This window comes from Syngnathoides biaculeatus, chromosome 20 (assembly GCF_019802595.1).
Source record: "Syngnathoides biaculeatus isolate LvHL_M chromosome 20, ASM1980259v1, whole genome shotgun sequence".
Taxonomy (NCBI): Eukaryota; Metazoa; Chordata; class Actinopteri; order Syngnathiformes; family Syngnathidae; genus Syngnathoides; species Syngnathoides biaculeatus.
In genome coordinates, this window is record NC_084659.1 from 8946354 (window position 1) to 8974203 (window position 27850).

Consider the following 27850-nt stretch of genomic DNA (forward strand, 5'->3'; position numbering starts at 1 on the left):
TTGTGTGCTACAGGCGAAAACCCCCCATGCAAAGTCAACAATTACAACGTCGGAGAGACCAATAAACTTTATTCAGATAAAAGCATTTAAAATGGTTTTCTGATACAGAACCAAATTCACAGTGACATGTGACTGAAAACAGATGCGTGTTGCAAATATGCTCCAAATACCACATCTTGACTGTTCGCTAATGCATTTTTAAATCCCCTCAAAGACGAGACTTGGGGGGGGGGGGGGAGATTAAAATCGACTCCCCTTCAATAATTACATATCTTCCGAAAGAGGAAGAAACTTCTGCTTGAATTACATGTAATACGAGTGATGGTTAATAAGCTCATGAGCCCAAAAAAAGGCCACTTTGAAAATTTTAAAATCTATGCAGGATGGTGTGTGCAAGTTCTTCCAATAAATATACATGACCCATCCTTTTCACACACAAGTGTAAAACTACTAGTGTAAGCTTTTTTTTTTTTTTTTCCCCCAATGTTGAGAACCATGTCAGAATTTGGCAAAGTAGAGTAATTCCAATTGATGACAAAATTACACCCCCTTCCAAAAAAAAAAAAAAAAAAAAAAGCACTATGTCCTGTGCAGAATGGCAAGGGGAGGATATCCATAGTTTTCAGTATGAACACATTTAGTGCAAAAAAAAAAAAAATGAAAAATGGGGCAAAAGAAGGCCTCCCATAGTTTTTGGCAGAGAAGGAAAGACTCCTTTCACTCCTTGGCGGTCCAAGTTTGTTATTTCAAGCGCTCAATCAGTTCCTGTGTGAGGCCCAGGTTGAGCAACTGCATGGTTGACAAGTTGGCGAGGTGGGGGAAGGCCTGGAGGAGCCTCTCCCAGCACCTCTCCAGCAGGCTGGGCACAGCCAGCCAGATCTTGAAAAGGGATGCGGTCCTCTTGTTCTCGTGGATGTTCACCACGCCGCCGTGGATGTACATACAGCCCGTCTGCCCAGAAGGATGGGGGGGGAAAAAAAAAGTATCATTTCATTGTTATATTTCTGCTACATGTCAGCATAGTTTTTAGCGTAGGATAGCGTAGCGTAGCACTTTGTTACTGTGCTTGGCAACTAGTTGAGATTTTAGTAGTTTTCAAGTGGGTCTTATATACAGTAGCTAATTGTCATTTAGTTTTTTTTATGTTTTATGGCTCAAGAGATTACCCTTGCGTCATACCTACCGGCGTGATGGCGGCACAATGGAAGTAGGCCGGTTCAGGCATGACGGCGGGCAGCCTGCTCCACTGGAACGTGTGCAGGTTGATCTTCCACAAGTCCGCCAATATCAACTCGCCATTGTAGCCGCCACAAATAAACACATCTAGAAGGAAGTGTAATGGTTACCTAAAATGATCTCTGGGTTTATATTGATAGCGCTGATTTTTGTGCGCGCGCACGCGCTTGCACTTACCATTTCGTATTTGGACACAACTGTGACATCTTCTAGGTGCGGGAAACCCTGTCAGAGGATAAATATATGGTTGAATACACAATCCCTGCAGTGAAATGATGTTCCAATAGGACACAAACCTATTTTGTCATGAGGTTTTGTTGCGATCTCCTCCCATGAATTTGTCTCCAGATTATACGCGTGAATCTGCCACAAAGAGCAAAAATAATACGTTCAGCTCAGTAGTTAAAATGATCAAATGTCGGTGTTTTCTAAGTACCTTGTCCAGAGGATAAGACGTCCAGGAGGTCCCTCCTCCCAAGATGTAGATCCTCTGTCCGTCCTGTGCTATTTCGTGTCTGTACCTGTGACAGCAAGTCAACCGTTGTAGATCGCTGACAAGACTTGTGGCAAAATGACACCGAAAGGAAATTCAACACCATACCGTTCCTCGGGAAGGTCATCTGGGGGGTTGTTGGGCTTGAGATGCATCCACTCCCTGGTGGTCAAATCCAGCCTGTGCAGGTCTGTGCTGTATACGTATCCCGTCGTGCCCCCAAACACGTAAAGAAAGCCATTTATGATGACCATGGCCTGGATCAGGGATGACAGACTGATTAATCTTGATCATTTAGCCTTGCACGTGAGCTTGTAATATTGGTAAGTACCTGGCCGTAGATTCTATTGGGCTTCTTCCCGCGACAGTTGAGCAACGACCACCGCTTGTACTTGACATTGCAAACGTGGACGTCGTTGCCATTGTTCTCGCCGAAGGGGATCCCGGTGCCGCCGAACACCAGCAGATTGTTCCCGTGTAACACAGCTGCAGTGAGGAAATGGTGCCAAACTTTAAAAGTGAAATAAAATGAGGCACTCACTCATACCGGTTAGGCCCCCATGCAACTTTTTACAGATAGAATCCAAATACGTAGATTTGAATTCTCGCTAAGACAGAAGTCTGATACTTGAGCCCGGTTATTATATCATTGTACTACTGATATTTTCTTTTGTTTCACCTGACATGGAGGCCAGCTCTGTGGGCACGTAGCCCTCCGTTTGAATCTGCTGCCATCGGCCCGTGGCAAAGTGGTACCTCCACAGCTCCCGGAAGAGCGGGTAGTCCTCGTTCTCTGAGCCGCCCGACTCGTCGTAGTCCGGGTTGTAACCCCCGAACACGTAGAGGTTGGTGTTGTCGGCAACACAGCGGTGGCCACTGCGGGCGGGGGGAGTACGGCGGCCTAATGAGTACAGAAATAAACGTACAGAGTGTACCTTTTTACAAGGATGATGATGATGATGATGCTGCTGATGGTCAAAGGCAAATGCACCTAGTCTCCGGGAGTGTGCAGTTCCCTTTAAACCTGGAAATGCTATTTTGCTCCAGGAATGACTTGCGTCATTAACTACTCTAACACTCCAATAACGATATCTTGTCTATTACAAAGTTAGCCGTGTCACTTTAAAAATAAATCAACGGGTAAAAATCAAGCTGGTTAATCGGAGATGCTATCTTAGCTTTAGCCCTATCTTAAATAAAACTGGTAGACTAATGAATAACAGTGACCTACATACCTCACCCCCTCCCCACCGTGTATTTTGTTTATTTTATTTTATTTTGTAAGACAACCGGTGACAGCGGTGAGGTAGCCGTCATTAGCATGCAAGCTAATGTTGCTGATCGGATCCACTGGCGTCTGCTCACCGTGCAGCGGCCTGCCCGTCAGCTTCTCGAATTTATTCAACTGGTCCGGACAGCGATCGCCTGGGGCGTGCGTCATGTTGTCCCAGTTCGAGCGCGGCCTCCCTCACAACATCTCACCGAGAAAAAAACAGCTGCTCCTCAAGCGGCCGGGAGACATGTTGATAAACGATAGCAGTGCAGCCCCCAGTAGGTTTGAAGCCGTACACTCATTTCAAGCGAGCGTCTCGGCCAATCGGAGGACGCGTTCTTTGAATGCTGCGTCATTGGGAGGCGGGTCGATGGCCTCCAAAACAAGTTTTTCCTTCCTTGTCCTAACTTGCAAAAGATTTTTGTACTCACTAATGAGAAATTCATAAGCGCTAGTAGAACGACTGTGTCTCACGAGTGCATTATTTTTGTCCGCTACTAGTACCACCTTTGTCCTACTAACCTAAATTACCGATATGTATTAGTAAGACTCCAAACATATGTCATGCACTAGTAACCTTCTGCACTCTTACTCGCGGTCCCAAAATGTCCCATGAGATGTGATGGCAGTGGCTGTTGCTAGGTGGCGCTAATGCGCCCCAAAGCTGTGTGCCAAACTCCATTGAAAGCTCCGAAGAAGAAGACGAAGCCCAACATGGCGGCCCTCGGTAGCAATCGCTGGGACCGCCTCGGCAACGCGAATCAAAACAAATCTTTCATCACGTCCCCGGAGAAAATACGCGAACTCCTCAATGAAGGGGTCTCGCCAGTTGGTACCGGTACCCACAGGTGCGTTTAAAATTAACATTGACCTTGTTTCACGACTTAGTTGTGCAGCATTCTGGCTAATCTTCTGAGCTAAGTGGAAGCATGGCAGCTCTGTAAGAGAGGAGTCTTCTGTGTTGCTAAGCTCCTGTTATCTCTCCCGTCCATGTTAGTTATGAGGGGTTGGAGACAAATAAACACAAGAGCTGACAAGTGCATCTCTTTTCAAGGGCTGCATCAAGCATTCCTTCACTATTAGTTTACATTTCTAAAATTGCGCATTCATTGCATCTTGTGTCATTGTCATTGTAGTGGGCAAGGAGATGCAAAAGATCCAGAAGTCACTAGCAGCTCTCCATCACCTTGTGAGGCAACCAACAAAGAGGCCTTTTTCAGTAGAGTGCAGTCGTACTCGATATCCTTTTGTGATCCAAAAATAAATGTTGTATACATTATAACAGTAATTCAATGTACCAGAGTAAGTTTTCCTGAGCTTTAGTACTGTTTGAAATGGGCAGCAAAGCCCCGCACGCTGTCGCCTCTCATGTGCGCCCGCTACGGCTGGATCAACGTCGCCCACGACATGCTCAAGTGCGCCAGCTGCCAGGCCTTCCTCTGCACGTCTCTTCAGCTCACATTAGACTTTGAAAAATGTAAACCGAGTGACTCTGAGGTCAAACGTGCTTTTGATTTATGGCTTGGAGGTGACGCTTTTATCGCTTTGATTAGATGAATCTCGCATTGCGGAGCTGTCTGTGCAGCTTCAAACGAAACATGAGAAGTTTTGTCCCTGGCCTGACTTTCCTTGTCCAGGTGAGAACGCCAGACTTACACAAATGTTGAGCACACCATTTTAGCAATACACTTGGTGTTAATGTAGGTGTCATCTTGTATTTCAGAGAGGTTGTGGATTGTGACAGCCGGGGAGCCCTCAGCGCTTCTGGCCTCTTTAACGGAGCGTTTTGAGAGCGCGTGCATGCTCGGACAGCAGCTTCCATCTCTGAAGCCTGAGCTGCTGAAATCAATGGTGAAGAAACGCCGACCCAGACGGGAATAATCACCTGGAATTGCCTGATGTGAATGGTTCACGTCTTGTGCTTCTTTGCAGTCTTTAACCGAGGACGTTGTAAGTGTTACCCTGCAGTTGATAGAGGCGGAACAAAAAAGAAAGGGAACCACGTGCTCGGAACCTTTTGCAGTCCAAGTGGCCGCGTGCATCGTCTCTCTCTGCGGCTGGGCTGCAAAGTGAGTTGCCAAACCCAACCTCACTTACGATGGAATAGAACAGACGGGATTGTTCCCTTTATAGGCGGAATTCCGTCTTTTTAAATTGCATTGATTAAATAAAAAAATATATATATGCTCAGTTTTTCTGCAAAATTCCGACCGTAACCCATGCCAGAATGCACACTCGTTCATATTCCGGTCCGACTTTTGCAAGCGAGGTGAAAGATTAGATACACATCTGTTGATTAGTCGAATGTGTTCCTCCTGACCCATGAAAACATTTGTTGGATACGAGCCAGTTTATTGGGCCGTTTCCAAGTAAACAATGGCGGTGCTCGAGTGAAAGAAATGAATACATATGTCAAAAATTAGTACCGAGTTACCACTCTGTTAAGCGACTTAATTCGCAAAATCGGTCGAGCTGGTAAAGCATCGTGCACATGGGGTCAGGATACTATTGACTATAGATCAAGATGTTTCAAGGCATTGGAAGTTCACCCGAAATGACAAAAACACGTCAACAACTGGAAGCAAGGAAAACAAACTTTTCCATAGCTGGCACATTAAGATGTCAACCCAAGGCCAACAACCAACCCCAGTTGCAGACGATGAGTGTTCAGAAGCAATTATTTGTAAAAATGTCTATTATTTACTGATAACGACACGTGACATTAATAATTGTTGTCAAATTCAGGCGTTTCAATCATTGACTAAAACGAGAAATTAAAACGCTTTTGAAAGGATACGATATACATGTTATGAAAGGGCGCTTGCATGCCATGATGCGAATCTGAATTCAATTTAGTAGTTTACTTAGTTGAATTTGTTTATGAATTTGTAATTTTTTGGGGTAAAGGGATGCGCCTAAATAATGAATGATGGTACTGTGTACATTTTGAAAACAGAATCCTGTTTATTTATTGATGTACTCGATATATTTCATTCATAATACAATTTATAGAACTTGCACGTTAAAATTGGTGATCATCCTCCGATCATGCTTGCAGCCCCCAAACCCCCCCCGGCAATTTTTCAATCTTTCCATGAAAGGGAATTTGTAAACACAATGACATGCTTATTTTTTTTGTCCACCGGTATGAAAAGATCCAAACTTTGTATATTATCTTATATTTTACGCACAATTTACTCATGGCTCACCGCCGTTGTTGTTGCTTATTTCTACACAAAGTTGGGTTTGAATCTGTGGTGGGTGTGAAACTTTGAGGCAGACATCTTGCAGAAACTTTGTTTTGAGCAATTAATCATTCCCTGGTTTACAATGGCTGGATTGAACGTGACTGTCTCTTTTGTTTTCCTCAGCCCGGGCATGCACATCGCCACGCTGCCCATCCTCAGCTGTTCCTACTGTATGCGTAAAGTCGGCCTGTGGAATTTCCACCAAATGGAAGCCGTGGGCGGTGATGCAGATGCCGGGGTAGAAGCTACGAGCACTCCTGCCGCCTCGACTCCCACACAGGAGGGCTCTGGGGAACAGTCAACCCCTCCCTCGCCCACACCTCCTTCCACTCCAAGTCGCATGAAGCTGAGGAGCCAGGACTCTTCCCGTTCTGACCAGGCGAGTTTTGATCGAAGTTCAACGACGAACGCGCCATGCAGACCGTCAACACTTTGTAAACCGTTCCGCAGGGTGAGGGCCCTCCAGTAGCGTTGCGAGCCCGAAGCAGAGACTCGCCCAGTCCCGTTGAGGAGCCACCAAGTCCCTCGATGAGGGGCAAGAGGCCTGCAACTCGTAGCCGGGGGCAAGGCGACTGTCTGTCCCTTCCTTCTAAACGCCTGTGCCTCTCATTAGCTGTAAGTGCTTCCCTCTTGCCACCTCTCTGCGTCAAAGTCCCCAGACTGCATTTAAGTGACTCGTTGGCTCTTTCAGGACGAGTTTCTGCACAAGTGCGCGTTCGACCCGCTGGCTCAGCACAGAGACTGGTGTCCCTGGGTGGCCGTTGGGAAGGAGAATGTGGATCCGCAGGCCACGCCTCTTTCAGACACTGTGCCAGCGCCTCATCAGCAGGGCTGGAAGGCTGCCCTTGACCTCCTGATGCCCGCAAAGAACACAGACGCGGTGGCTGGCAGTGCAGCACAGGCAAGTCCAGTGCTGGGTTTGTGTAGTTTGTCCCAAGATGACTCTGCACATTATCTTACGTTCTCCTCTTTCTGTCTTGTCCTCCCAGGGCCTACCCGATCGATCCAAAAGGGTGTTTGCTATATTCCGTCAGTGGCAGATACCCGCTCCATCGCAGTGAAAGCCCATTGATCAAAACATCGCACCACTGGACAGAAAAGATGAGCAGTTGTATCATGTCATAACAATTTATATCACGCTCTGGATACGAGCGCAACATATTTGTTAGTAATCTGTGATGTATGTGAAAATCTGTGGAAGGCAAGAAATCCCTGGCCATGAGAAAGAGCCGCAGGGGCTCGACACTGGATAGGCAACGTTTACTTTTGTGTGTTAAGACAGTGTTCAAATATCACCTCAAATTTGCAACTATCATGACTGTGTGTGTATGGGAGATTGTACTTGACTCCTGATAATTGCAGGCAGGTATGACCTGTGTGCCATGAACTTTGAACATAGTGTATTTGGACTTAGCTGCCTTGACTTTATATTTGCCTTATTGTGCCATCTCATTGCTGATCTAGTTTTCATTACCCTGCATGTGTTGGAAAAATAAAATGCTTTTCTGAAATATCGTGTAATGTTTAAATTTCCTATAAAGCTGTAAGGTAGATTGGAATCAGATTGCTATAAATGCAATTAACATAAGGAATGCTCTGTGACTATTTTAGATCCTAAATTGTATTTTGCTTGACACTGAGGGACCTTTACAGATGTGTATTTGATATGGATAACTACTGCCCTTAGAAGTTTTCAAAGAACAATTGTTTTCAAAGCTTTATTTTATAATCTACTTTGGTGTTTGATCCAAGCAATAATTGAAGTTACGATGAGGCTAAGACATCACTGACGGTCTTTGAACGGGTTGCAACAAAGTAATACGTTTCATCCCGCGCCGTTCTCACGTTGTCCTCTTTGCTCTACATTAAAACTACAAATATGTCCGTCGACGGTGACGCCAAGTCGCGCATTTGTGACGTACGCGCGGAGGGATCCCAGCTTGTCAGAACCATGGCCAGAGCGCTGAGAGCCAGTGAACGCCAGTCGTCTGTTGAACGTTAGTTCGGCCGCAGAGTAGGACGGAGACGCTCAAGAGAAGAAGTGTTTGCGGCCAACATTTCCCCAAGCCAATGTTAACTTTCGGATAGTGCCGTTTGCTAGACTCTCTAGCGTGTCGGGGGCTAGCTTTCCGTTGACCTGCCTGTGTTCTACAGTGGAAATAGCAAAAAAATGTCGTCTCCAAGTCCGGGCAAAAGGCGAATGGACACCGACGTGGTGAAACTGTATCCTTTTTGCAACATAAACAAGCCTCATTTGTCTCCTTGCCACTCTTGTGTGTGGAGTTATGAGCCGAGTTAACGTTCTATTGACGTTTGTCCCGATGTCTTAACACACATAGAGCCTCCATTGTCGCTGACTAGTGTTTGTGTCAACAACATTTTGTTATCCAAGCATAGTGTATTTGTAACCTGTGTACCATTTAGGTCGTTCAGTTGACAAATCAACTTGACGAGCCTCCGTCGTCCACCTTGCGTCATTTTGTACCTTCAAACTATCGCAGTGTTCGAGTTTATTGTTTAGCTCGCTCTTCTTGTGTTCAAAAATAACTGCAGCAGCTCGAGCAGATGCTAAACGTTGCTCAGCCCTTTACAGGAATGTCTTTCATTTTGCGGATGACACATTTCACGTTGCACGGCTCGAATAAAACAACCGAACTCCAACGGCTTCGCTCTGCCTGCTGTCAAGAGGATTTGTGTCGAATTTCGCCTCTTTTTACACGTTGGCACACCAGCTTGTTTACATAATGCACAGCGGACGTCAACTGAGAATGCCTGCCTGTTTTGTCTTTTGTTCCAACACTCCTTCGGCAAATCCCTGTCTGATGTGCGTTTAGAAGAGATGTAACGAACGTATTTTTTTTCAAAGTGTCGTTTTCGAAGAGCCCTCGCGCAGCTGTCACTTGAAATGCTAGCTCCTAGCTTGTGTGCTAGCTTAGCGAGCTAGCGACAAGTCTTGTTGGTTCGGTGTTTCAACATCAAAATGGCCACCTGATCTCCCGAGGCTCACCGTACTGTACTTTTGGGCCGCCTGGCAACAAAAGCCAGCGTTGTACCTTTTAGATGTATCGACATTTATTGAAATATTTGTTGGGAATGGAAGTGACCCGTGGCAGGCAGGTGAAGGTGCACTGCAGGTGTCGCGAGGCCAACTGTTCACACATCTTGCCTGTTTGTTGACAAGTCGTTATGTCAATGTTTATTCGTGTTTATTTTTATTTTGTTGTCTTTTATTTGAGTACTGACAGCTGGAACTGCTTATTTAACCCACCATATTCATCCTGTATACTGTTCTCGAAGCACAGTATTTTTCTTTTTTTTTGTTGTTTTTGTCCCAGCACAGTGAATGCAGCCTAATCATTGGGTGGGCTGTTACCAGACAGAAAGCACATGAGGGAGGTGCTTAGAACAGCTGATGGGATGGCAGCAAAGCTTAGTCTGATGTGGGCCTTCACAGCGGGTTGTTACTAATAAGAGGAAGTTGTCCACAACTTGTCCGTATGTAATGAAGCAAGGTCATTTTGTGTTATATGTCAATGTCCATTTGTTTGTGCACAAAGTTAGACAGTGCGCCCCCAGTCTTCCCATAAGGGGCCATAAACAGGCTACCGGCCTGTGTCGTACTTATTTGCAGATTGTGCCATCTTGTCCTTGCATCACCCGCTTTACTGCGTAACCAAACCCAGAAAGTAATAGCGCACTTTTAATTTGCCACGGCAGCCACCAGAGAGCCGGTGAATGTGGAGCGAGGACCGCGAGGGAATACCTGAAAATGAGCGTCGGGCCGACCTCGGTGTGTTGTTTGGCCAGATTTAGGCGCTGAGATTTGTTCCAAAAGCCGGGCCTATCGATATTGTAGCGACCTGCCTTCTTGTCTGCTGACATTCCAGTCACATGACATCTTGGTACTATTTTAATAAGATGATCATGGTGTACACTGACGCCACCTCCTGTGTAACATTGAGTTCAACATTGTTTTGTTTTGTGCTACACATATTTTGAACATTTTACCTAGTCTTGTAGCAAGTATTTCTAGCAGGGCTTGATTGTATGGTTGTGTGTTGATTATTACAGGCATCTTTTTTTTTTATTATTTTTTTTTAATTACTCATCTGCATTCACCTCATCGTATGGGACTGAGGTCGCTCACTTAGTAGGTTTGCCTTGCTATTATTCGCACGTATTCATTGACCGCTCGCTTTACACGCGCTTTCTAGCAGTGAGCCGCTGGAATTCGAGCATAGGTTGACCACAAAGGACATAAGCCGATGGTCAATGCAAGCTCTTGTGGTGTCTGGATGGTGGAATTTGGCAGTAGTGAATGGGGTGGAACGGATCGGCTTCCGACTGCGATTCATGCAAAGTTAGGATTATTCCTAGGGATGTTCCGTTAAAGGTTGACATTGTTACATTGGTGAAAAAACGTAAAACATTGACACCCATCAAGGAGCAGATTCTTTTTAGGTGTGTAAACTGCACTTTTCTGGTTTATTCTCAGGAAATAGAATTTGTTGAAATGTCATTATCGCATAGTGGCTGCATCGTCATTGTATTCTACCTTTCAGTCACCGCTGGAAGGTCTTGAAAATGATTCTCTAGCAGTTCTGTGAAGCATGGCGACTTGCAATTTATATTCAGCACAGTGGGGTGTTGTGGTCTGTGTCTGAGTACTTCCTCCGGTCTCCCTCGTGACATGTTTTGGGTCTTTTTTTTTTTAGTTATTTGTGTGTCCCTACAGGTGAGTCCAACCGTTCCGAAGTGCTCCCTTTATCCTTGACGTCAAGTGTCCGTGCAGCGTTTTGCCCTCGAGCATCTGATGTATTCTCAGTCAGGGGTCGGTTTCAACATTATTGTTTAAATGTCTCCCCCCGCCACGCCGCACAGCTTTCTCGCCCGCCTCCCTCCTGAGGCTGAATGCCAAATCAGTGTTTTATCCACTCTCCACTTGGTCATTCAGCCCCCATTGTTGCGCTCCTGAAACACGACATCCGGATAGCATCAGCGGCCCCGAGTCCTTTTGTTGTTCATGCAACCTCAGCCTCCTGCCACCGGCTAAGTCCGAGCCACAGGCGCTAAAGCTGGACACGACCAAAAGAAGCGGTGGGGGGGGGGGGGAAGGTGTTTTCTGACTCCGATTGACTGGGCAGGAACATGATGAACACGTGACCTCAGCTTGTGGGAAAACTCTGCTTGCTTAATCTTGATTTTCAGTACGTGTACAGACGTGAAAGCAGGCCCTCTGGATTCGCCCGACTTTTTCGGTTTTAAAGTTACACCAGGGATTAACTGGTTTGCGGCGGCCAAAAATTAATAGCGACATCTCTTTCTGATCTTTTGATGTCGGTGCTTCATATCATTGTGTGAAGAAAAATTCACAAAGTGTTGGATTGTTCACCCATGTAAGGGATTGCGCTTGTTTTACACAGTAATGAGACGGGTTACTTTTAACCTACTTGATATTGCGTTGTCGCTGTGGTAATCCTCAAAATCAAGATCAAGCGAGTGTTTGCCTTTATAGTTGTAGTTGGTATGAAAGGCTACCTCGATATTATCAAAGAACATAGAAGAAAGTTGACTCGGTGCTTGGTAGAGCGGTTGCACGAGTAGAGGTCCACCCTTTTTGTTGATTGTTCATTCATTATTAGCATGAATACATCATCAGGATACGCTGCCAAAACCAAGTGAACCGTCACGTGGTGTGTGAAGTTTGACAACGAGTTCTTGTGAGTAGTTGATGTCACCGTTTAATGTAGTGATGTTGCAGAAGGTTACAGTATATACACTTCAGATTGATAGTACTTTATAGTAATATTCAACTATATTCATTATGATACTTACCCGTGGCTAGGAAGCAAAACGTGGCGCGTTTATGTTACCGAAATTGACAGGTGGAGTGGGGTGGGGTGATGAATCATTGCAAACAACGGTTCACAATATTCTCACTTTTTTAATCACTTGTTTCCTGGCAGTTTGCTTTTTCTTTGACAATTGTGCCATGTTTTTGTGGTTTAAAAAAATAAAAAATGGAAAAAAAAAGTGAACAGTGCAGTACACTGTATGCGGAGCCTCAAAACCCAATACAGGGTTTAATTTTTAAAGGTTGTTTTTTTTCGGCTACGTCGCTCGGTCGCTCTGTTTTTTCATCGGGCAGCCTGATTGGCAGTTCAGTATTTCTGGTCAAGGAGCAAGGCATCTGAAGCCAGTTGGAGGTATGAGGCCCTTTTATATGCACCAACAGTGACGCTGGTTGGAAGCATGGCTGAGTTCTCTCACAGAAACAGTTCCTTTCTTCGTTTTGTTTTGTCAGTCGGCCTCTTCAATTCAAGAGAGTCAAGATAAATAAGCACATTGGATCATTAATATAGCATACAAGCCCTGTTACGGCATTGATGTGAACTGTGTTGGTGAGGCATTTGTGTCAAAGGACCTCATCAACCTTTGTCTGTTTTATCTGTATGTGATAAAATCATCTCTGTCTTTCTAGAATTTAGGCACGTCAGCACTTTCGCCGACGTGTCTGTGTTGAAATTCCAGCTTGTTCTTTAGTCCGTGTCATCATGGCGTCTTGTCTGTGAGCTCATTAGACAGTTGCCTCCCATCCAAACAGGAAGTTCTCCTGAGCTGCGATAACTAACCACGCCATTGTTTGTTTGTTTGACTTGCCAGACCGTGCTCCTTTTTGCCGTAAATAGACTGTTGATTCAGCGAAAGGATCGAGAGGAGCCGCGGCAGAGGGAAACCGCGTTTGATTGCAGTGGGTGGGCTTTCATTTCTCACCCGACAAGACAAAGACGCGAGCCCTCGCGTTGCCGCGCTCCTGCAGCTCGCATACAGGGAGGGATCAGCCAGGCCTGTTCTAATAGAGACTGAATTTGCATGGTAATGCTATTAAAATAGCTCGGGTTTTCCATGAAGCGTTGAGCGCAGAGCTGTTGTTTTGTTCAGATTTACAGTCGCAGCTGGATTCTTTCCCCTTAAAAGTAAAAAATGCCCCTTCTGCATCCAGTGCGTCTCTTAATTGCTGCAAAACATCAGTGTTGGTCCATTGCGCTACATTGCCATTGATATGTAAAACCCAAAGCTAGGTTCTGTTTTGTGGACCACACATGCTGTTACCAAATGGGTTGATTTTATCGGAGTTGGAAGTGTAGAGGACTGACACTAGGGGGGGGGGGGGGGGGGTGGTACAATTAATGAAATCAAATGAAACTAAGTTGATTACTGGCTGTTATCAGTATTACTCAAGTAACGGTAATTCCACGTCATTTGTGGTATTTTTCTGTGAGCGCTTGAGGGAATTAATCGCTTCAGGTGCTTGCAGATAGCGCGAGCATCACTGCGAGGTTTGGTTGGGAGAAAAAGTGAGGACAGCTGGGTGCAGACTCGGGCCTCTCGCCGCGCATAGCGGCTGCCCGGGCGACGGCAGGCGGCCGAGTGAGCTGAGAACAGACGGAATACGCGGCGGCAGTGATAAAACTATCGGCTGTTGCGCAAACCCGTCCATTTCCCATTCGGGAGTCAGAATAACCGTCAGCGTGTCGCTAAAGAGCACAATTTGATTCCATGGCCGCAATGGATAGCTGTGTCCTTCAAGCAGACCCTCCAGCTTAGTGGGCTTAGCAGATGGTCTTGGGTTTGACAATTGCGCCCCCTTTCCACCAAGACGGACAGTTCTTAGTATACCAATCTGTGTCACTTCCGAGTAGGAGAGCCAGATACTAGGGTTTGCCGGCCTGCCCGCTTTTCCGAACACCGATTGAAGGGCAGCGCGGGGCACGAAGTAATCTGTTTAGCTCGCTCTGTGTAGCATTCCAAAGATGTGCTGCTTGCGTTTGCATGTGAGCTAATTGAATTCTCCTCAGGGGGGCAGATTGAGCGTTGAGTCAATTTCGCCAGGGAAGTTGACGGCGCCACTGTGTCCATTACTCTGCATTTGCTTAAACTTTAGTTTCAGTTCATCACAAGTTTTTCATAGCACGGCAGGCTTTAGAGGTGTCTCTCATTATTGTTATATAAGTTTATAGGTAACAGGGCGGCAGACGTGAAATATTTTCAAATCGATTAACGATTATCCAATTGAAGAATGAGTATGGAGATAAAAAGTTATTTAGCCTTTTTAAATTAAGTGGATGTGGTGGAGTTAATGTCGTCCACTTGGGGTCGGACTCTCACATTTGTTGCTTTAATAAGGGCGGGGCCTGGCCTGGTGAGTAATGTGTGTCCAGTGGATCAAAATGTCCAGTTGCCCCCTTATGGTAAATTCTACTCAAATGTGCCCCACTTGGGTACAAGTAAGGTTACATGTACCCAAAATGTTTATAAACAGTATTTACCTCTTCAAGTCCTTGTACCCCTTAAGGAAGGCTGATGCTTATCCTGAGCGTATTCTGTATATATATCTGTGTTGGTTGCTTGCTTGTATGTAACATGTTAGCTTCCACTTTTCTTTTTAGTCGACATGTCGCTGCTCTCTTTTTCTGGAAGAGGATGCAATACTTCCTGCCTTTCATGCGGATTGTATGTTGTTGCCCTAACCCGCAAAGTCTGCACAAGCTTGAATAGTCAACTCTGCAGACACTTCAGTATTCTTAAGCCCAATATTTAGGTCAGGTAGTACACGATATGTATTCAGAGAGCTGCAAAAGGTTGCTTATATGGAAACACCCGTCAGTCTATTTTCCCTTTGCTTGGCGACCGCCGCTTTTGTTTGGACTTTCCGTTGTGTTGTCGGGGTTCAGTTTGGTGTTTCTAAAAATATCACGCCGATCATGCCCTCGCACATGCAAACGCTGTGGCTGAACAATTTCCGAAACACGACAGAATATTTGAAATCTTTTCACAGCAGTATATAATTTTGCCATTGACGGTGTAGTGGCGCGCGGGCAGCGTGGCATCGATTCCCGCTCAGTGATGCTGTCGCTATATGACTGACTGGCGACCAGTTCAGGGTCTAGTCTGCCTTTTGCCCACTGTTAGCTGGGACGGGCGCCGGCTCTGCCGTGACCCTTGTGAGGATAAGGAGCTTGGACATGGATATGACTTTATTTGTGTACCGTAAGCTTTATAATTGGGGCCACTGGTTCTGTAATACTTGAGTTATTAGCAGGATCCTCTCTAAAACTGTCATGACACAGCGCAGTATGCAGTGGAAACTTTTTCCGCGTTTGACTCGTGTTGAAATGGTCGACTCGTCATCCATAGGCTGCATAGTAAACCGATGACATCGTTCACCCTTCAAGCGAAGACGTCTTTCTTCGTCCATTTGCTTTGCCGTCGCTCTTTCACCGTCTCTTCGTTTCCAGTTTGTAGCTTTGTTGGCTGACCTTATTCCACCCTCTTATTTATTCCATGTTGCTTTTGGAGGACTGCAGTCTATTAGCTTCATCTTAGATTTCAACTCAAGTGCGTCCGGGTACGGTCGGGTGGCGGTGCATAATGTGCGACGGCTTTACATGCTCGGTTTCGGCCATCACGTGGCGCGTTCTTCAGTCGCTTGGGGGACGTCAAGCAGTCCTTTGTTATTCACTAAGCTTTCATTTGCTGCCTTTTTCCTGCTTGAGCAGAATCTCGGTTGTGGATTTCATTCCATGTGTGCTGCGGGTCACAGTAATAGATTGTTGGTTTAAAAAGGACTTTTGTAAACTGATTTTTTTGCTTTCTGTGGTAATAAATATTTATAGGGATGTAGTGTGATTGAAATGTGCTGTGTCACTGTGATTGGGACAATAATGCAACTTGGGTATTCCTCATTTTGAAACCAAGATGACAAGCTTTGAGGTGGTTTTGAAGAAATATAATTTGCTTTTTGACACACTGCCTGTCTGCCGTGTTTGCTTTCCATACTCGGAAAGATGTTGGTCAAGATGGGATATTTTTAAGGAATGAAAATAAGACATGTCTACACCGCACGCATAAACACTATTTGCAGCACATTTATAACCTCGGACCTCTTTGAAAAGTTAAACTGTGGTCGGCAAGAGATAAATGTTTAATTGTAGTCGAGAAAATAGTTTGTCGGGCTTTTTTTTTTTTTTTTGTTGTTGTTGTTTTTAGCTGGTGCGCCACATGTTTTTCAGAGGCTTATATGACGTTCGGTACATACATTTTAGATTAGGAATTGCTTTTGTTTTGGTCATGACGGTGTGTGTATGTGTGTTTGGATGAAAAGATAATTACATTCGGTGCAAGACACAGATTACGATTTATCTATACTTATCTTGGGTAAGGGCGATTGAGGGTGCAGCACAGCGTAAAATTCGTGGTCGTAGCTTTCAAACAATAATGAATATATCTTATGTAAAGAAGCTATTTTTAAGTACTTTAACTTGTCACTCTTGAGCCTCTTTAATACTCAGATCTTATACAGAATCCAGCGTATGTGCCACAACCGTGTGTACCTTCGCACAGATGCATGGCATCCAGCGTTGAGCTTCACACCCAAGTGCCCCAGCGTTGGACAATATTGTCGATACAGAACATAGAGCTGCAGAAAATGGCTGCCTCCACGGGCAGCGTAAAGGACTTTTGCCGTCCCGTTAATTTGCTTTCAGTCTGGTTGACGAAAAACTTCCTGACTGCTAAGTTTATATGGTCTGGCTACATGGATGAGGATCTGTCAGCTGAGAGTAAGAAGTGTTTGCCAAGTCCCGCTGATGGTGTAAACCACACCTCACCTCCCGTCCCATCCCATCCCCCAACTTCAGGGTGTCACATACTAGTGATTTCACAAGTGGCAAAACATTACCGTGCTAACATGTCCCCATCTCTTTGACTCCCTTAGAAAGTCGCAGCCTGCCGTCTCGACCCGGTCCAAGCGGTGGCACGTTAGCTGGCTAGAGTCAAGGATTTTGTTTGCTTTTGCCAAAGCTTAAAATAACCTCTCAGTTTGATTTGACCCATCGGGAGGGGGCGGGGGGGGGGGGGGGGGGGGGGGTCAGTGCTTGAAGCTAATGGGATACACACTCAACCAGGACTGACAACCCAGCTGTTACTGTGTGTGCTGCTGAAGGGTCTTTATGGCCTATTGCATGTTAATACTTTTATTAATTACTAAAAACTGGGGGGGGGGGGGACACATGGATTCATGATTGCAGTGCAGCGGCTCTTCATTGTGAATTGTCGTCCTTGACAGTCCATCAGCATCGAAAGCAAACATGAAGTCACCATCCTCAGCGGACTCAACGAATTTGTAGTGAAGTTTTTCGGACCACAGGGCAGTAAGTATTTGTCTTTTGTCTGCTTTCACATCAATATTGTTTTGCTTATTAATCGGCCCAGTCTCCACGATCGTAAACACGAGGAGACCTTTCCCTGACATCTGACATGCATCGAGTCATTAACTGCTCCACGTGGAGCACAAAGCAGTTCAACTTGGTTCTGCAGAGCCCCTGCTTGACTGTATTGAGGATGACTGCCAGGCTTTGAGGGGAGTTTGGATGGAAAAGGCAGGGAATCAAAAAGTTCTCTTCACTGTTTCAGCGCCGTACGAGGGCGGCGTGTGGAAGGTGCGAGTGGATCTGCCCGACAAATACCCGTTCAAATCGCCGTCAATAGGTAAAGACGGTCGCCGCCAGTGTTCATGTTGTTGTTGTTTTTTATTTTAAGATTTTCCCCTCTCTGATCACCTTTTTCAGGATTCATGAACAAGATCTTTCATCCCAACATCGACGAAGCGTAAGTGTACACGCAAGTGCCAATGACCGCAATGAATGAAGGAAGTAGGAAAACTTGGCCTAGTGGGTTGTTTTTCATGGCCTCATTAATCCAGCGGGTCCGATCCGGTGAAGGATCCCCCGTGCGCCACGACGCCAGGTCCTTTTCACAACCCCACTGACCTACTTGTTTAGCTCAACCATTTGTTGGGACAAAAAATGATTGATTGCAAGGAAAGTGATGAGTTAATGTATACGTAATAGGATCCAAGTAAACAATTGAGATTGAAACGAGATGATTGCGTGTGAAACATAAAAAATGTTTTTCAGTGTGGACACTCCTCTTCAAAAGGCAGCTTTTTATGCAATCTAAAACATGATGAATCATTTCAAACTTTTTTTTATACCATTAAAGTGTCCTACAACCTATAAAACCTTTTTTTTTTTTTTAAATGACAGGGAAAATAAAAATAACCTGAGCTCAAGTGGTTCCACGAGTGTGTATACGTTTTATAGCCAGTCTATAAAGAAAGCCACATGCTTTCTAACAACATCCCTTGTCCTGCTCCAACCCAGGTCGGGAACGGTGTGTTTAGATGTCATCAACCAGACGTGGACAGCCCTTTACGGTGAGTATACGTGTGTGTGTGTGTGTGTGTGTGTGTGTGTGTGTGTGTGTTGTGTGTGTGTGTGTGTGTGTGTGTGTGGTGTGTGTGTGTGTGTGTGTGTGGTGTGTGTGTGTGTGTGTGTGTGTGTGTGTGTGTGCGTGTGCGTGCGTGTGTTTTGCCACTTTGCCTTAATCTTCTTACCAAGGGGAGAGGTGAATACTAATAAGGTAACACCCGCGCCAATAAAGGTCGGAGCCCCGTTGTGGTCGAGATGATTTAATGGCGGTCAACTTCTCGAGGCTCTCCTTTCCTCCGCCGCCTGCCATCTTTCTTGATACAGTTGCAAAAAGTTGTGCAGATGTTGTAGGACAATGCCACACAAGAGGCTTGACTGAGGAAGTGCTTGTTTTTCCCACAGCTCACAAAAGGGCATCAGTGGCGACCTCTAGTAGACGAGAGCAGAATTGCAAGAGATATTCACCATAAGGGGCTCATATTTTTAAATGTTAGTTTTGTAGTTAAGAGGACGTGAAATAAACATGAGTCCAGTTGAACGCTCAAACTTATTACGAAGTAGTATATAATATCCATAAAATGTAGGGAAAATTGTGTATTTTGTTAGTGTCATGGCACAGTGGCCGAAGTCATTTTCGAAGGCTTTTAAACAAACAAGTTGCTGTGATTACATTTTTGTGGATTATCATGACCTGTATTATAGACAGACGACAAAACCTTTTTTTTTTTTAATCAAGATCTTTGAGATTTTTAATTGATATTGTGACGGTAAGATAAAAATGACTTGGGTGATTGTGCTATAAAGACACCTGCTAATGTACGTACTAGCATGCAGTTTGAAAGCAGAGTAGATAAATGATGAGCAGGAAACTGAGCAGAGAAGCAACAAACCACATTTTCTCAGGTGCCTCCCACGGGTGAGTAATTCTCGTTTTACATTGGATAACCTCTCATGTATGACACTCGGGAACTGAACTATGACCTTAAAATCTGCTTCAAATTCAACTTTGGAGGTTCCCGTGTATTGACGTGGTTGCGTCTCCCGTGCTCGCCAGACCTCACCAACATCTTTGAGTCGTTCCTGCCCCAGCTGCTGGCCTACCCCAACCCCATCGACCCCTTGAATGGAGACGCGGCCGCCATGTATCTACACAGGCCAGAAGAGTACAAGCAGAAAATCAAAGGTTTGCGAAAAGCGGCTGGGGGGAAAAAAAAAAAAAAAAAAAAAGCCCTCTTTTAGTAACTCGTTATGATGCGTTATTTGTGTGTTGCTGCACGCAGAGTACATCCAGAAATATGCAACAGAGGAGGCGCTAAAGGAGCAAGAGGAGGGCGCGGGCGACTCTTCGTCCGAAAGCTCCATGTCCGACTTCTCCGAGGACGAGGCCCAGGACATGGAGTTGTAGTGGTGGATGTCCTCCTCGTCCTCCTGCACTCCCCCCCCCCGCCCCCACCCCCACCCCACACACAGAGACTATATTTGATTTCCTAACCCATGACAAAGCAGACTTATAATATTCATATTTACACACCTTGATTTTTTTATTATTATTATTATTACTAAACAAGGATTTTTATGAATATCTAGCCTCCTCCTCTCCCCTCCCGACATCGCTTCATCCTCCTCCCCCCCTTCATTTTTTTTCTCGTGTGTGTGTCAAAGGGGTGTTGGCGCCGCCCGCTACGAGCAAAGACAGTATTTGAACAAGAGACGCACAAACACGCACAGGGTATGTCGCCATGCGCACGGGCGGATCTGGTCCCGCTTTTGGATGCCGGTTCAGCAGTTACTCACTTTTTTTTTTTTTTTTTTTTTTAAGAGGGGAGGGTGTCCAAACAACCCATTTTGTCACTGATCTGAGCGCAATTTGGATTTGCACTTCACCACTGATGATCCGTTTTCTCCTCTTTAATTTCCCCCCCTCCCTCGCTTTCATCCCAACGTAGGAGGGAAGGAGACGAGATGTTTGGATTGTTTTTGTTTTCTTCCCCTCCCTCTCTCTTCCTCCGCATTTACGTGTCCACAGTACCAAACACGGCAGTCCAAGTGCTCGGAGAGGACCTCGCAATGTATTCCCCTCCCGAGAATGCAGTAGTGTGGATCCCGGCTCAGCTTCCCCTTCTCTGTGCCTCGTCGACAACAAAAGGAAGGCGATCAAGGAGAAAAAAGAAAAAAAAAAAAGCACATTTGGTATTTCTCTTCCTCTCTGGACAATCTACACGTAGATGGATGCTAACATATAGCTAGTTCTGGGTTGCAAGTCATGCAAATAGGTCGCATTCATATGGCTTTAGTCTATTTTTTTTAGTTGGCGTTTGTCGTGTGATATGTATAAGATGCTTCATTTGTACAGATGTTTCCTAGCGTAGTTCATCTGAAACGAGAGCCAAATGGAAAGCAGGCACCACGTTTTTTGGGTTTGTGTTGTATCTCCAGTACATTGGGTTCAGTGTAGCAGGATGCAAGCTTTTTTTTTTTAACCTTAAATTTTGGATCCGCGCCCACTCAGGATAACCCAAAAAGGTCGTTTGCAGATTCTCTGCTTTCTAATTCACTCTTGAAGCTGCCACCAAATGTTCTTTGCCCCCAACCTGTCTCCCCCCCCCCCTCGCATTCTTAATCCTAATCACCAAGCAGCAATGTTGTGAATTTAATAATAATAATCCCCTTCTCCTTGAAGAGTTTTTTTTTTCTTTTTGTTTGTTGGTTCATTTTAAAATAAATCCAGATTGGAATTCTTGGTTTTACCTTTGTGCAGTATTGTGCTGGACCTCTGTAACCTCACATAAAGGGTGTTGGAAGAGGGGGGTGGGAAGTGGCCAAAAAAAAAAAAATGGTATCCTCTTAAAAGAAAGAAAGAAAAAAAAAAAAGGCAAACAGGTTTGTTTCTGTTAAAGTACTACTTTTGTTTTTTTAAAACTCATTGTACACCTGCTGGGTAATAAAGTGATCATATGCTCAGCCAACTGTTGCTGTTAAAAAGTCAACTCACAAATGCCTTTGTACTGTAAATTAATTGGAATCAATTCACTAGCGGGGAGTCTTCATTTTCAAATTGAATTAGCTTTTCATGACTTAGCCAAATAAGTAAAATATCTTGAGTGGCCCTGGTTGAAAATTGCACCTGGACAGATGACAAGGAGTTGACGCGTGTTGCATCCGGAGCTGTTGTGTTTTCAGCACAGTGTCTACCTATTGTGCACTTGCATGCACACACCCACCCCATTCCCGTTATTTCTTGTGCCACCACTTTTGGACATGTCAATGCCCACACATACACACAGCATGTACTCTTTGCTACCTAGTGTTGTTTTCTTTTTATTTTCCCCCCCAAAAGTGCATCCTTGGTCTGATTCACACCACCCCCTTCACTTGGCCTCCCCTCCTTTTCCCCTTTTTATATTTTTATGTTTTTGACATTGTGAAGTGGGCATGCTTGTCAAAAAAAAAAAAAAGACAAAAGGACAAATGCTCTCCATTAAATAGGCATATAACCTCATAAATAGTGGTGTAAAAAAATATACTGTTATAACTTCTCTTTTTTAATAAAAAGTTCAATGTGTACAAAAAACATGGATTTTTTTTTATTTATCTTATGTACATAATTAGATATTTAATCTACATTCTTGACCAACATGGTCGTCCTAATTTGACACTCATCTTGAAATGTGTATTTTTTTGTAATCAAAATTTAATATTTTTGTATGATATTGTTTTTCTAAGTACTTGTAATTGCATTTTATATTTTTTTCCGTTTCGTTTGTACCCTTGGCCTAAAAGGTGTTATAGTTGTTCAACTTTATTTCTTTTTCTTTCTTTTTTTTTTTTTTTTTTTTACCTAAGAGTATTTATAAACGTAAAATGCAAGATTCCCCTGAAGGAAGACGCTGAAGTACCAAGCTCGGCCACAAGATGTCAACGTATGTACTCAATTCCCCACTTCTTCTTCGGCCCTTCATTGGTCACACAGGTTTGCTAATGTTTTAATATACTGATATTGCATATTTAGTCAACGTCATATGACTTTTATGGTCGTGGTAGCATGTTGTTCGATCATTTTGTTGCAAACCAGGTGGGGTTTTTTTGTATTTTTAACTTGGCTTTATCGCCAGAGGGTGGCGCTTGTTGTCTATGCTCCACCTTGAACATGGCGTGGCCGAGTGACACTAATGGCTGATGGAGGAGGACAAATGTGGTGACATAAGGCGCTTTAATACCTCCGAGGCAACAAAAAAAATGTATTCTGTCACGCATGAATCTGCTCCATTTCTGGTATATGACTTACAACTGCTCGCTATCATTTAAAGGTCATTTTCCTGTGTTCTTTTTTTTTTTTAAATCGAATCTGTTGTCTTGAATTTAGCTATACGGAAAATGACAGCCCTACGTAGTTATGTATCTATTACTTATCCAACTTCAAAATATTCACCTCATTCGAAACATCATGGGAGCCGTTTTCCTCATAAGCCAAATTCATACTTTTCCCACAATTCCATATTTACCGTGGGGGAAAAAAAATCCATTGCCATGTAAGGAGTTACAGTACAGTAGTCCAAATTTAGCTCACCCTGCGGTATTTTGCAATTTAATTTAATTCAAATCATTCCAAATTAAAACTGTTCGACTCATTCAACACATTTATAGATGAATGTGATATTACCAATATGCTCTCTTTTAAAACTTGGAGATTATTTAATGAGACAGATCAAACCATTTCAGCTAAAATGTTAACCTGATTTATGACAATTACAGTGCTATTCATCATATAAATTTTAATTCCGCTGCGTTTCTGTTTAGCATGAGGTCTGTACACACATTTCCAATCAAATAATTGCATTCCTTATATTTAAAGTCTTATTTATGCCTTTATTTTATTTTTTGATGATGATTTAGGTCTTTTTCCCCCCCTTCTCATTCGTGGTGAATCTGCTCACCACATACAAAAGTAGGTAGAGCATGAGGCCCAAAACAAGTGATACATATCTGCTATGTCAGAATGTTTTTGCATCGTTTGAAGTGTTATTTTTTTCAGTCAGCTAATAGCTAAAACAGTTAGCACTTGATTATGAGTACAGAATTGAAAATTATGTTTCTATATGTGATCAATACTGTACTGCACGTTCCACAGTGCTGCCTGTTATGTGGGGTTTTTTTTTTTTAGCTAGTTTATTTAGTTAGCCAGGCTCCAGCACTCCCTGCAACCCTCATAAGGATAAGTGACAAAGAAAATGGATGGATGGATGGATGGATGGATTGATTGATTTAGTTCGCCTAAAGGGTCAATGTATTTCTAAACTCCCTCAACATATAGTGTTTGGTGCAAACTGTGAAGTATCCACATCATATCCCTGAGGAACACCAGTGAGGCACTTTTGGATGGTTACTTCAAACATGCTCATACATTTTGTATGTTATATATGAATTATTATTCTATTTTAATGTATTTGTTGGGGGGGGGGGGCTCCTTAAAATCTTTCAGGATGAAGATGAGGAGGGAGGAGCTCTGACCTCCAGAGGTGCAGCAACCCGACACGCTCAATGAAATATTTAAAGCGCCCCGTTTTCTCCGCAGTGCAGGACAAAGCCATGACGCAATGCCAGAGCCTCCTCGGGCCATTCCCATTGGTCCGCTTCACGACGCTGGTGGTCACGTGACCCACGCTACTGCTGATGCTACCGCCGCGGCGACGGCGGCCTTTTAAGGTAGGAGCCCATGCGTGCCCTTGGCAAGTTGGAATCAATCGCAAGGCTTTTCTGTGGAACATTTGGACACGGTTAGAATAGAGGCTCAAGTCTACCGTGGCTTTTGTTTGATTGACGAGTCACTTTGAATAGTGCTGAGTCACTTCAGTGGCTTGATTAGGGCTCCATTTACTTGCAGAGTGGAATTAGCTCAAGGATGCTTTTGACTAATTGATGACCCACTGACTGACTGAATATAGTATACTGCGTTCTGTGTGTCACCGCAAACATGGACATGTAGTCACTTCAAATATAACTTGAAATTATTTCTACAGATACTGTATAAATAGGTGCGTTGAATGAAAACAAAAAATAACAAACTCACAAAATGTGTTTTCCAAACATTAATTGGCATTATGTAGTATGAAATCATCATGTAGGACACATCTTAAAGTAGCTTTAATGGGGAAAATGTCCCATATCGGTCATACTAGGAGTAGTATTGATTTTCTTATTATCCCATTATACATATAACAAAAACGACATTATTACCTAATGGACAATTTGTTTGATACACTTTTTGTATTTGAATTTTCCGTGTGCCTAATGGGCAAATGGATACTTTCAAAGTGTGGTGCGAGGACCAATAGTAGTATGGCAAAAAAAACCACCAAAAAAAACGACTCGAATACATTCAAAACATGTAATACGATCAGACATACGGTATTACACATGACATGTAAAAATGTTTTTTTTTTTTTAAATCCAGTACACTCATTTTTTTTTCTTTCCTAATATTTATTTAGGTACAGCGCAGAGTCCAAAGCAAACATGGTGAAGCAGCATTTAGCTATTATGCTGCACACAATTGGAAGAAGTAGCCAACAAAGCTCTGGTCAGCCCCAAGTGGGAATGTTTTGAAATCTCAGTAGAAAACTCTCATTTTTTTTCTCATGCTTTTTGAAATATATCCACTTTTTGATCATATTACTTGCACTGTATGCGGTTTTAACTGTCCTTTTTTTTTTTTTTTAAATATTATGTTTGCCATTTTTATTGTTTTTGTCCCGTTTTAGATGTGTTATCTCTTTATTTTCAAATGCCTTTAATCATGTAAAGCACATTGAGTTACCTCGTGTTGCTTTGGTTTTCTTTGCACATTTGTATTTACCTTTTCGGGCAATAATTGAAACATTCTGTGCGGTTTTACTTTTTTTTTTTTGTTATTTTTTGAATATTCTTGAACCGCGTTCATTGGGTTGATGAGGCCTGCGTGTGCCTCATCCGACTTGATAGCATGATAAATATGATTATTTAATGGCGGCTCCTGTGTCCCATCATCTGATCCTCACCTGGTCCACGCACGATCCCGTTAAATATTCATACCCCTCCAACAGGTGATCCCAGGCTCGAGTGTCTCCCTCCCTGTGTGCAGGCAGGCCGGATGTCAGCGTGGCTATTCAGCCGCTTTGGTAACCCCAAACCCCGCTCCCATCACCTTTTGAATATTACATAAACCTCCGCTGCTTCCTTCTGTGCAGGTATCCGACTAATTAAAAGCAGCAGGTAAGTGGAGGACGAGGAAGAAGAGGAGGAAGAGGAAGAGGAGCGCCTCCATATAGGAGGCGTCCCGGCCGCATCGGAGCCATTCCGCCGGAGGACAAGCAAGCGGACGGGGCCTCGGCCGCGGGCTGCACGTCTTTCCGCATCTTTCTCTCCGTCGTGAGGCTGCCGCGAGCCATCTGGACGTCATCCGATCCCGCAGCATCTCGGGCCCGACAAGCCTCAGCACCATCTAATCCTGACGTGAGGGAGGAGGGGCGCCGGGGTCCGGTAAGTGGTGATAAATGTCGCCCGCTACGCGTAATTGTTTGCTCGAGGATGCGCTCGTTATTGTGTTTTCATGCGCTGCATCATATTTTTCAAACGTTTGGGGATGGAGGCTGCATGGAGGCCCTGCCTGCCTGCATGCATGCTGCTCAAAGGCCTTTACTAAGGCCTCTGTTCAACATTTAGTTATTATCTCGTAGGCATCAACTTTGTATTTATTCATTTTTTCAAATGAGAGCTGCTTAATGAAATATTATTTTGGGGGTAGATCATGACCTCAACGTCTGCCTTGTACATTACCTCAGAGGTCACAAAAATAGCGATTTGTCAGATTACGTTTCATGTAATCTCATTTTTCCCCCCTCTCCAGAAAGCAACATTTTTAATAAATGGACAAGGGCCATTTATACCCTAATTAAAAAAAAAAACATGGGCATCAGTTGCACAAGATGAAAGCGTGCTCCTATATTATTTGATTGTTTTTGAAGAAAATAGGGGGAGTTTTTGTTTTGCAACATTTTATGTGCAACCTAATTTCTAATACATTTTTCATTGTTGCATTACAATATAGAAATATTATACTGTAGATGAAATACAACCCTGAAACTGTTTTATTTGCTTGCAGTTTTAGCTGAAAACATCAGAAATGATGTGTGTTTATGTAGTAGACTTACAAAAACGGAGACAAATGATTTTTTGGGGGGCGGGGGCAGTGAACAAATGGATAAAAAATATGGAAAAAAGAGGCGATGCAATGTCCGCTAGAGTTGGGACAAACCAAACAAGTAAATAAACGGGGGTGCTTCTAATTTTAAAAGGCCATAAATCGCTCAATCCTCAAATGGTGCGGGAGGGGCTGAATCGTGTCACGCCGCCGGTTTTAAATTAAATTATCAGCACATCGCACGGGTAATTTTTTTTTTTTTTTTTAATATCAAACCACCTGCAAAAGTGGTTCGCTCCGTTCAATGCGCATGCGCATTAAAAGAAAGGTGCACGCCAGGTAGAGGCGAGGGGGGAGGGGGAGGTGGGGGTGTGGGTAAAGCGGGGTAGGAGGGTTATGGGGTGGGGGCGGAGGAGTTGGAGCCGGAGCCGCAGCTCCTCCAATTGACATTTGATACTCAGGAAGTTGACGACGCCGCTCGGATTCTTCTTTTGTCTCATTGGAATTGTGCGCCGCCGCTCGCGAGCACGCACAGCACGCACGCACGCACGCAGGCAATTTTTCGCCTTAAAAAAAAAAAAAAAAACAAACAAAACAATAGTTTGAACGAAAACCATCAACTGCAGTTCAGCCAACATTCGAGTTGGCAGCCCCCCCCCCTCACGTCACCGTCCCCGACGACGCACCACCATTTGGGGAGCCAAGCAGGTATGAACTACATTTTGGATTTGTCACTGTTAGATTTCACCGGCACCGTTAATCTTCCTTTTCTTTTTATTTTATTTTTTTTTTTTTAAATCAGTGAAAGAGGCTGCAAGCATTTAAAAAAAAGAAAAGAAAAAGAAGAAATACGGTATCGCATTTCACGAAATACATGATTGAAATGGAAAAAAAAATCGTCAAAATAGTCAAACAATTACAACGGCGTGGCTATAAATATAATTGTGGATGTTTTATCCTTATTTTTCTTGTATGATCCACGTTTGAATTGCGTTGCACCTGCTATTGCACCTGCACTGGAGTACATCTTATTAACGCTAACGTCATTTTTACATTTGCGCGAAATTAATGTTGGCGATTAAAAAGTACGGAAGGATTTTTATTTTTTTTTTATTTCGCACAGCAAATTTGAATGCGTGGTTAATTGAAGGG

The 27850-nt window shown here is 44.0% G+C and overlaps 3 protein-coding genes across 3 annotated transcripts; 2 read left to right on the forward strand and 1 right to left on the reverse strand.

Annotated features, from left to right (window-relative positions):
- Nucleotides 1-49: 49 nt before the first annotated feature.
- Nucleotides 50-3304, reverse strand: klhdc10 (kelch domain containing 10). Its single transcript, XM_061807419.1, has 9 exons — nt 3095-3304; nt 2409-2630; nt 2061-2215; nt 1838-1986; nt 1673-1757; nt 1533-1599; nt 1414-1461; nt 1184-1323; nt 50-951 (listed from the first exon to the last, which is right to left on the reverse strand). The coding sequence occupies exons 1-9, from the start codon at nt 3168-3170 to the stop codon at nt 742-744; spliced, it is 1152 nt and encodes a 383-aa protein (XP_061663403.1). The 5' UTR covers nt 3171-3304; the 3' UTR covers nt 50-741.
- A 219-nt stretch (nt 3305-3523) lies between these two features.
- zc3hc1 (zinc finger, C3HC-type containing 1) lies at nt 3524-7746 on the forward strand. The gene is made up of 10 exons (XM_061807418.1): nt 3524-3850; nt 4139-4241; nt 4329-4479; nt 4556-4639; nt 4726-4853; nt 4935-5071; nt 6374-6629; nt 6701-6865; nt 6942-7151; nt 7240-7746. The coding sequence occupies exons 1-10, from the start codon at nt 3654-3656 to the stop codon at nt 7309-7311; spliced, it is 1503 nt and encodes a 500-aa protein (XP_061663402.1). The 5' UTR covers nt 3524-3653; the 3' UTR covers nt 7312-7746.
- Nucleotides 7747-8165: 419 nt separating this feature from the next.
- On the forward strand, nt 8166-22074 carry ube2h (ubiquitin-conjugating enzyme E2H (UBC8 homolog, yeast)). The gene is made up of 7 exons (XM_061807440.1): nt 8166-8473; nt 17387-17463; nt 17726-17800; nt 17881-17920; nt 18475-18527; nt 19577-19705; nt 19803-22074. The coding sequence occupies exons 1-7, from the start codon at nt 8421-8423 to the stop codon at nt 19925-19927; spliced, it is 552 nt and encodes a 183-aa protein (XP_061663424.1). The 5' UTR covers nt 8166-8420; the 3' UTR covers nt 19928-22074.
- Nucleotides 22075-27850: the final 5776 nt, after the last annotated feature.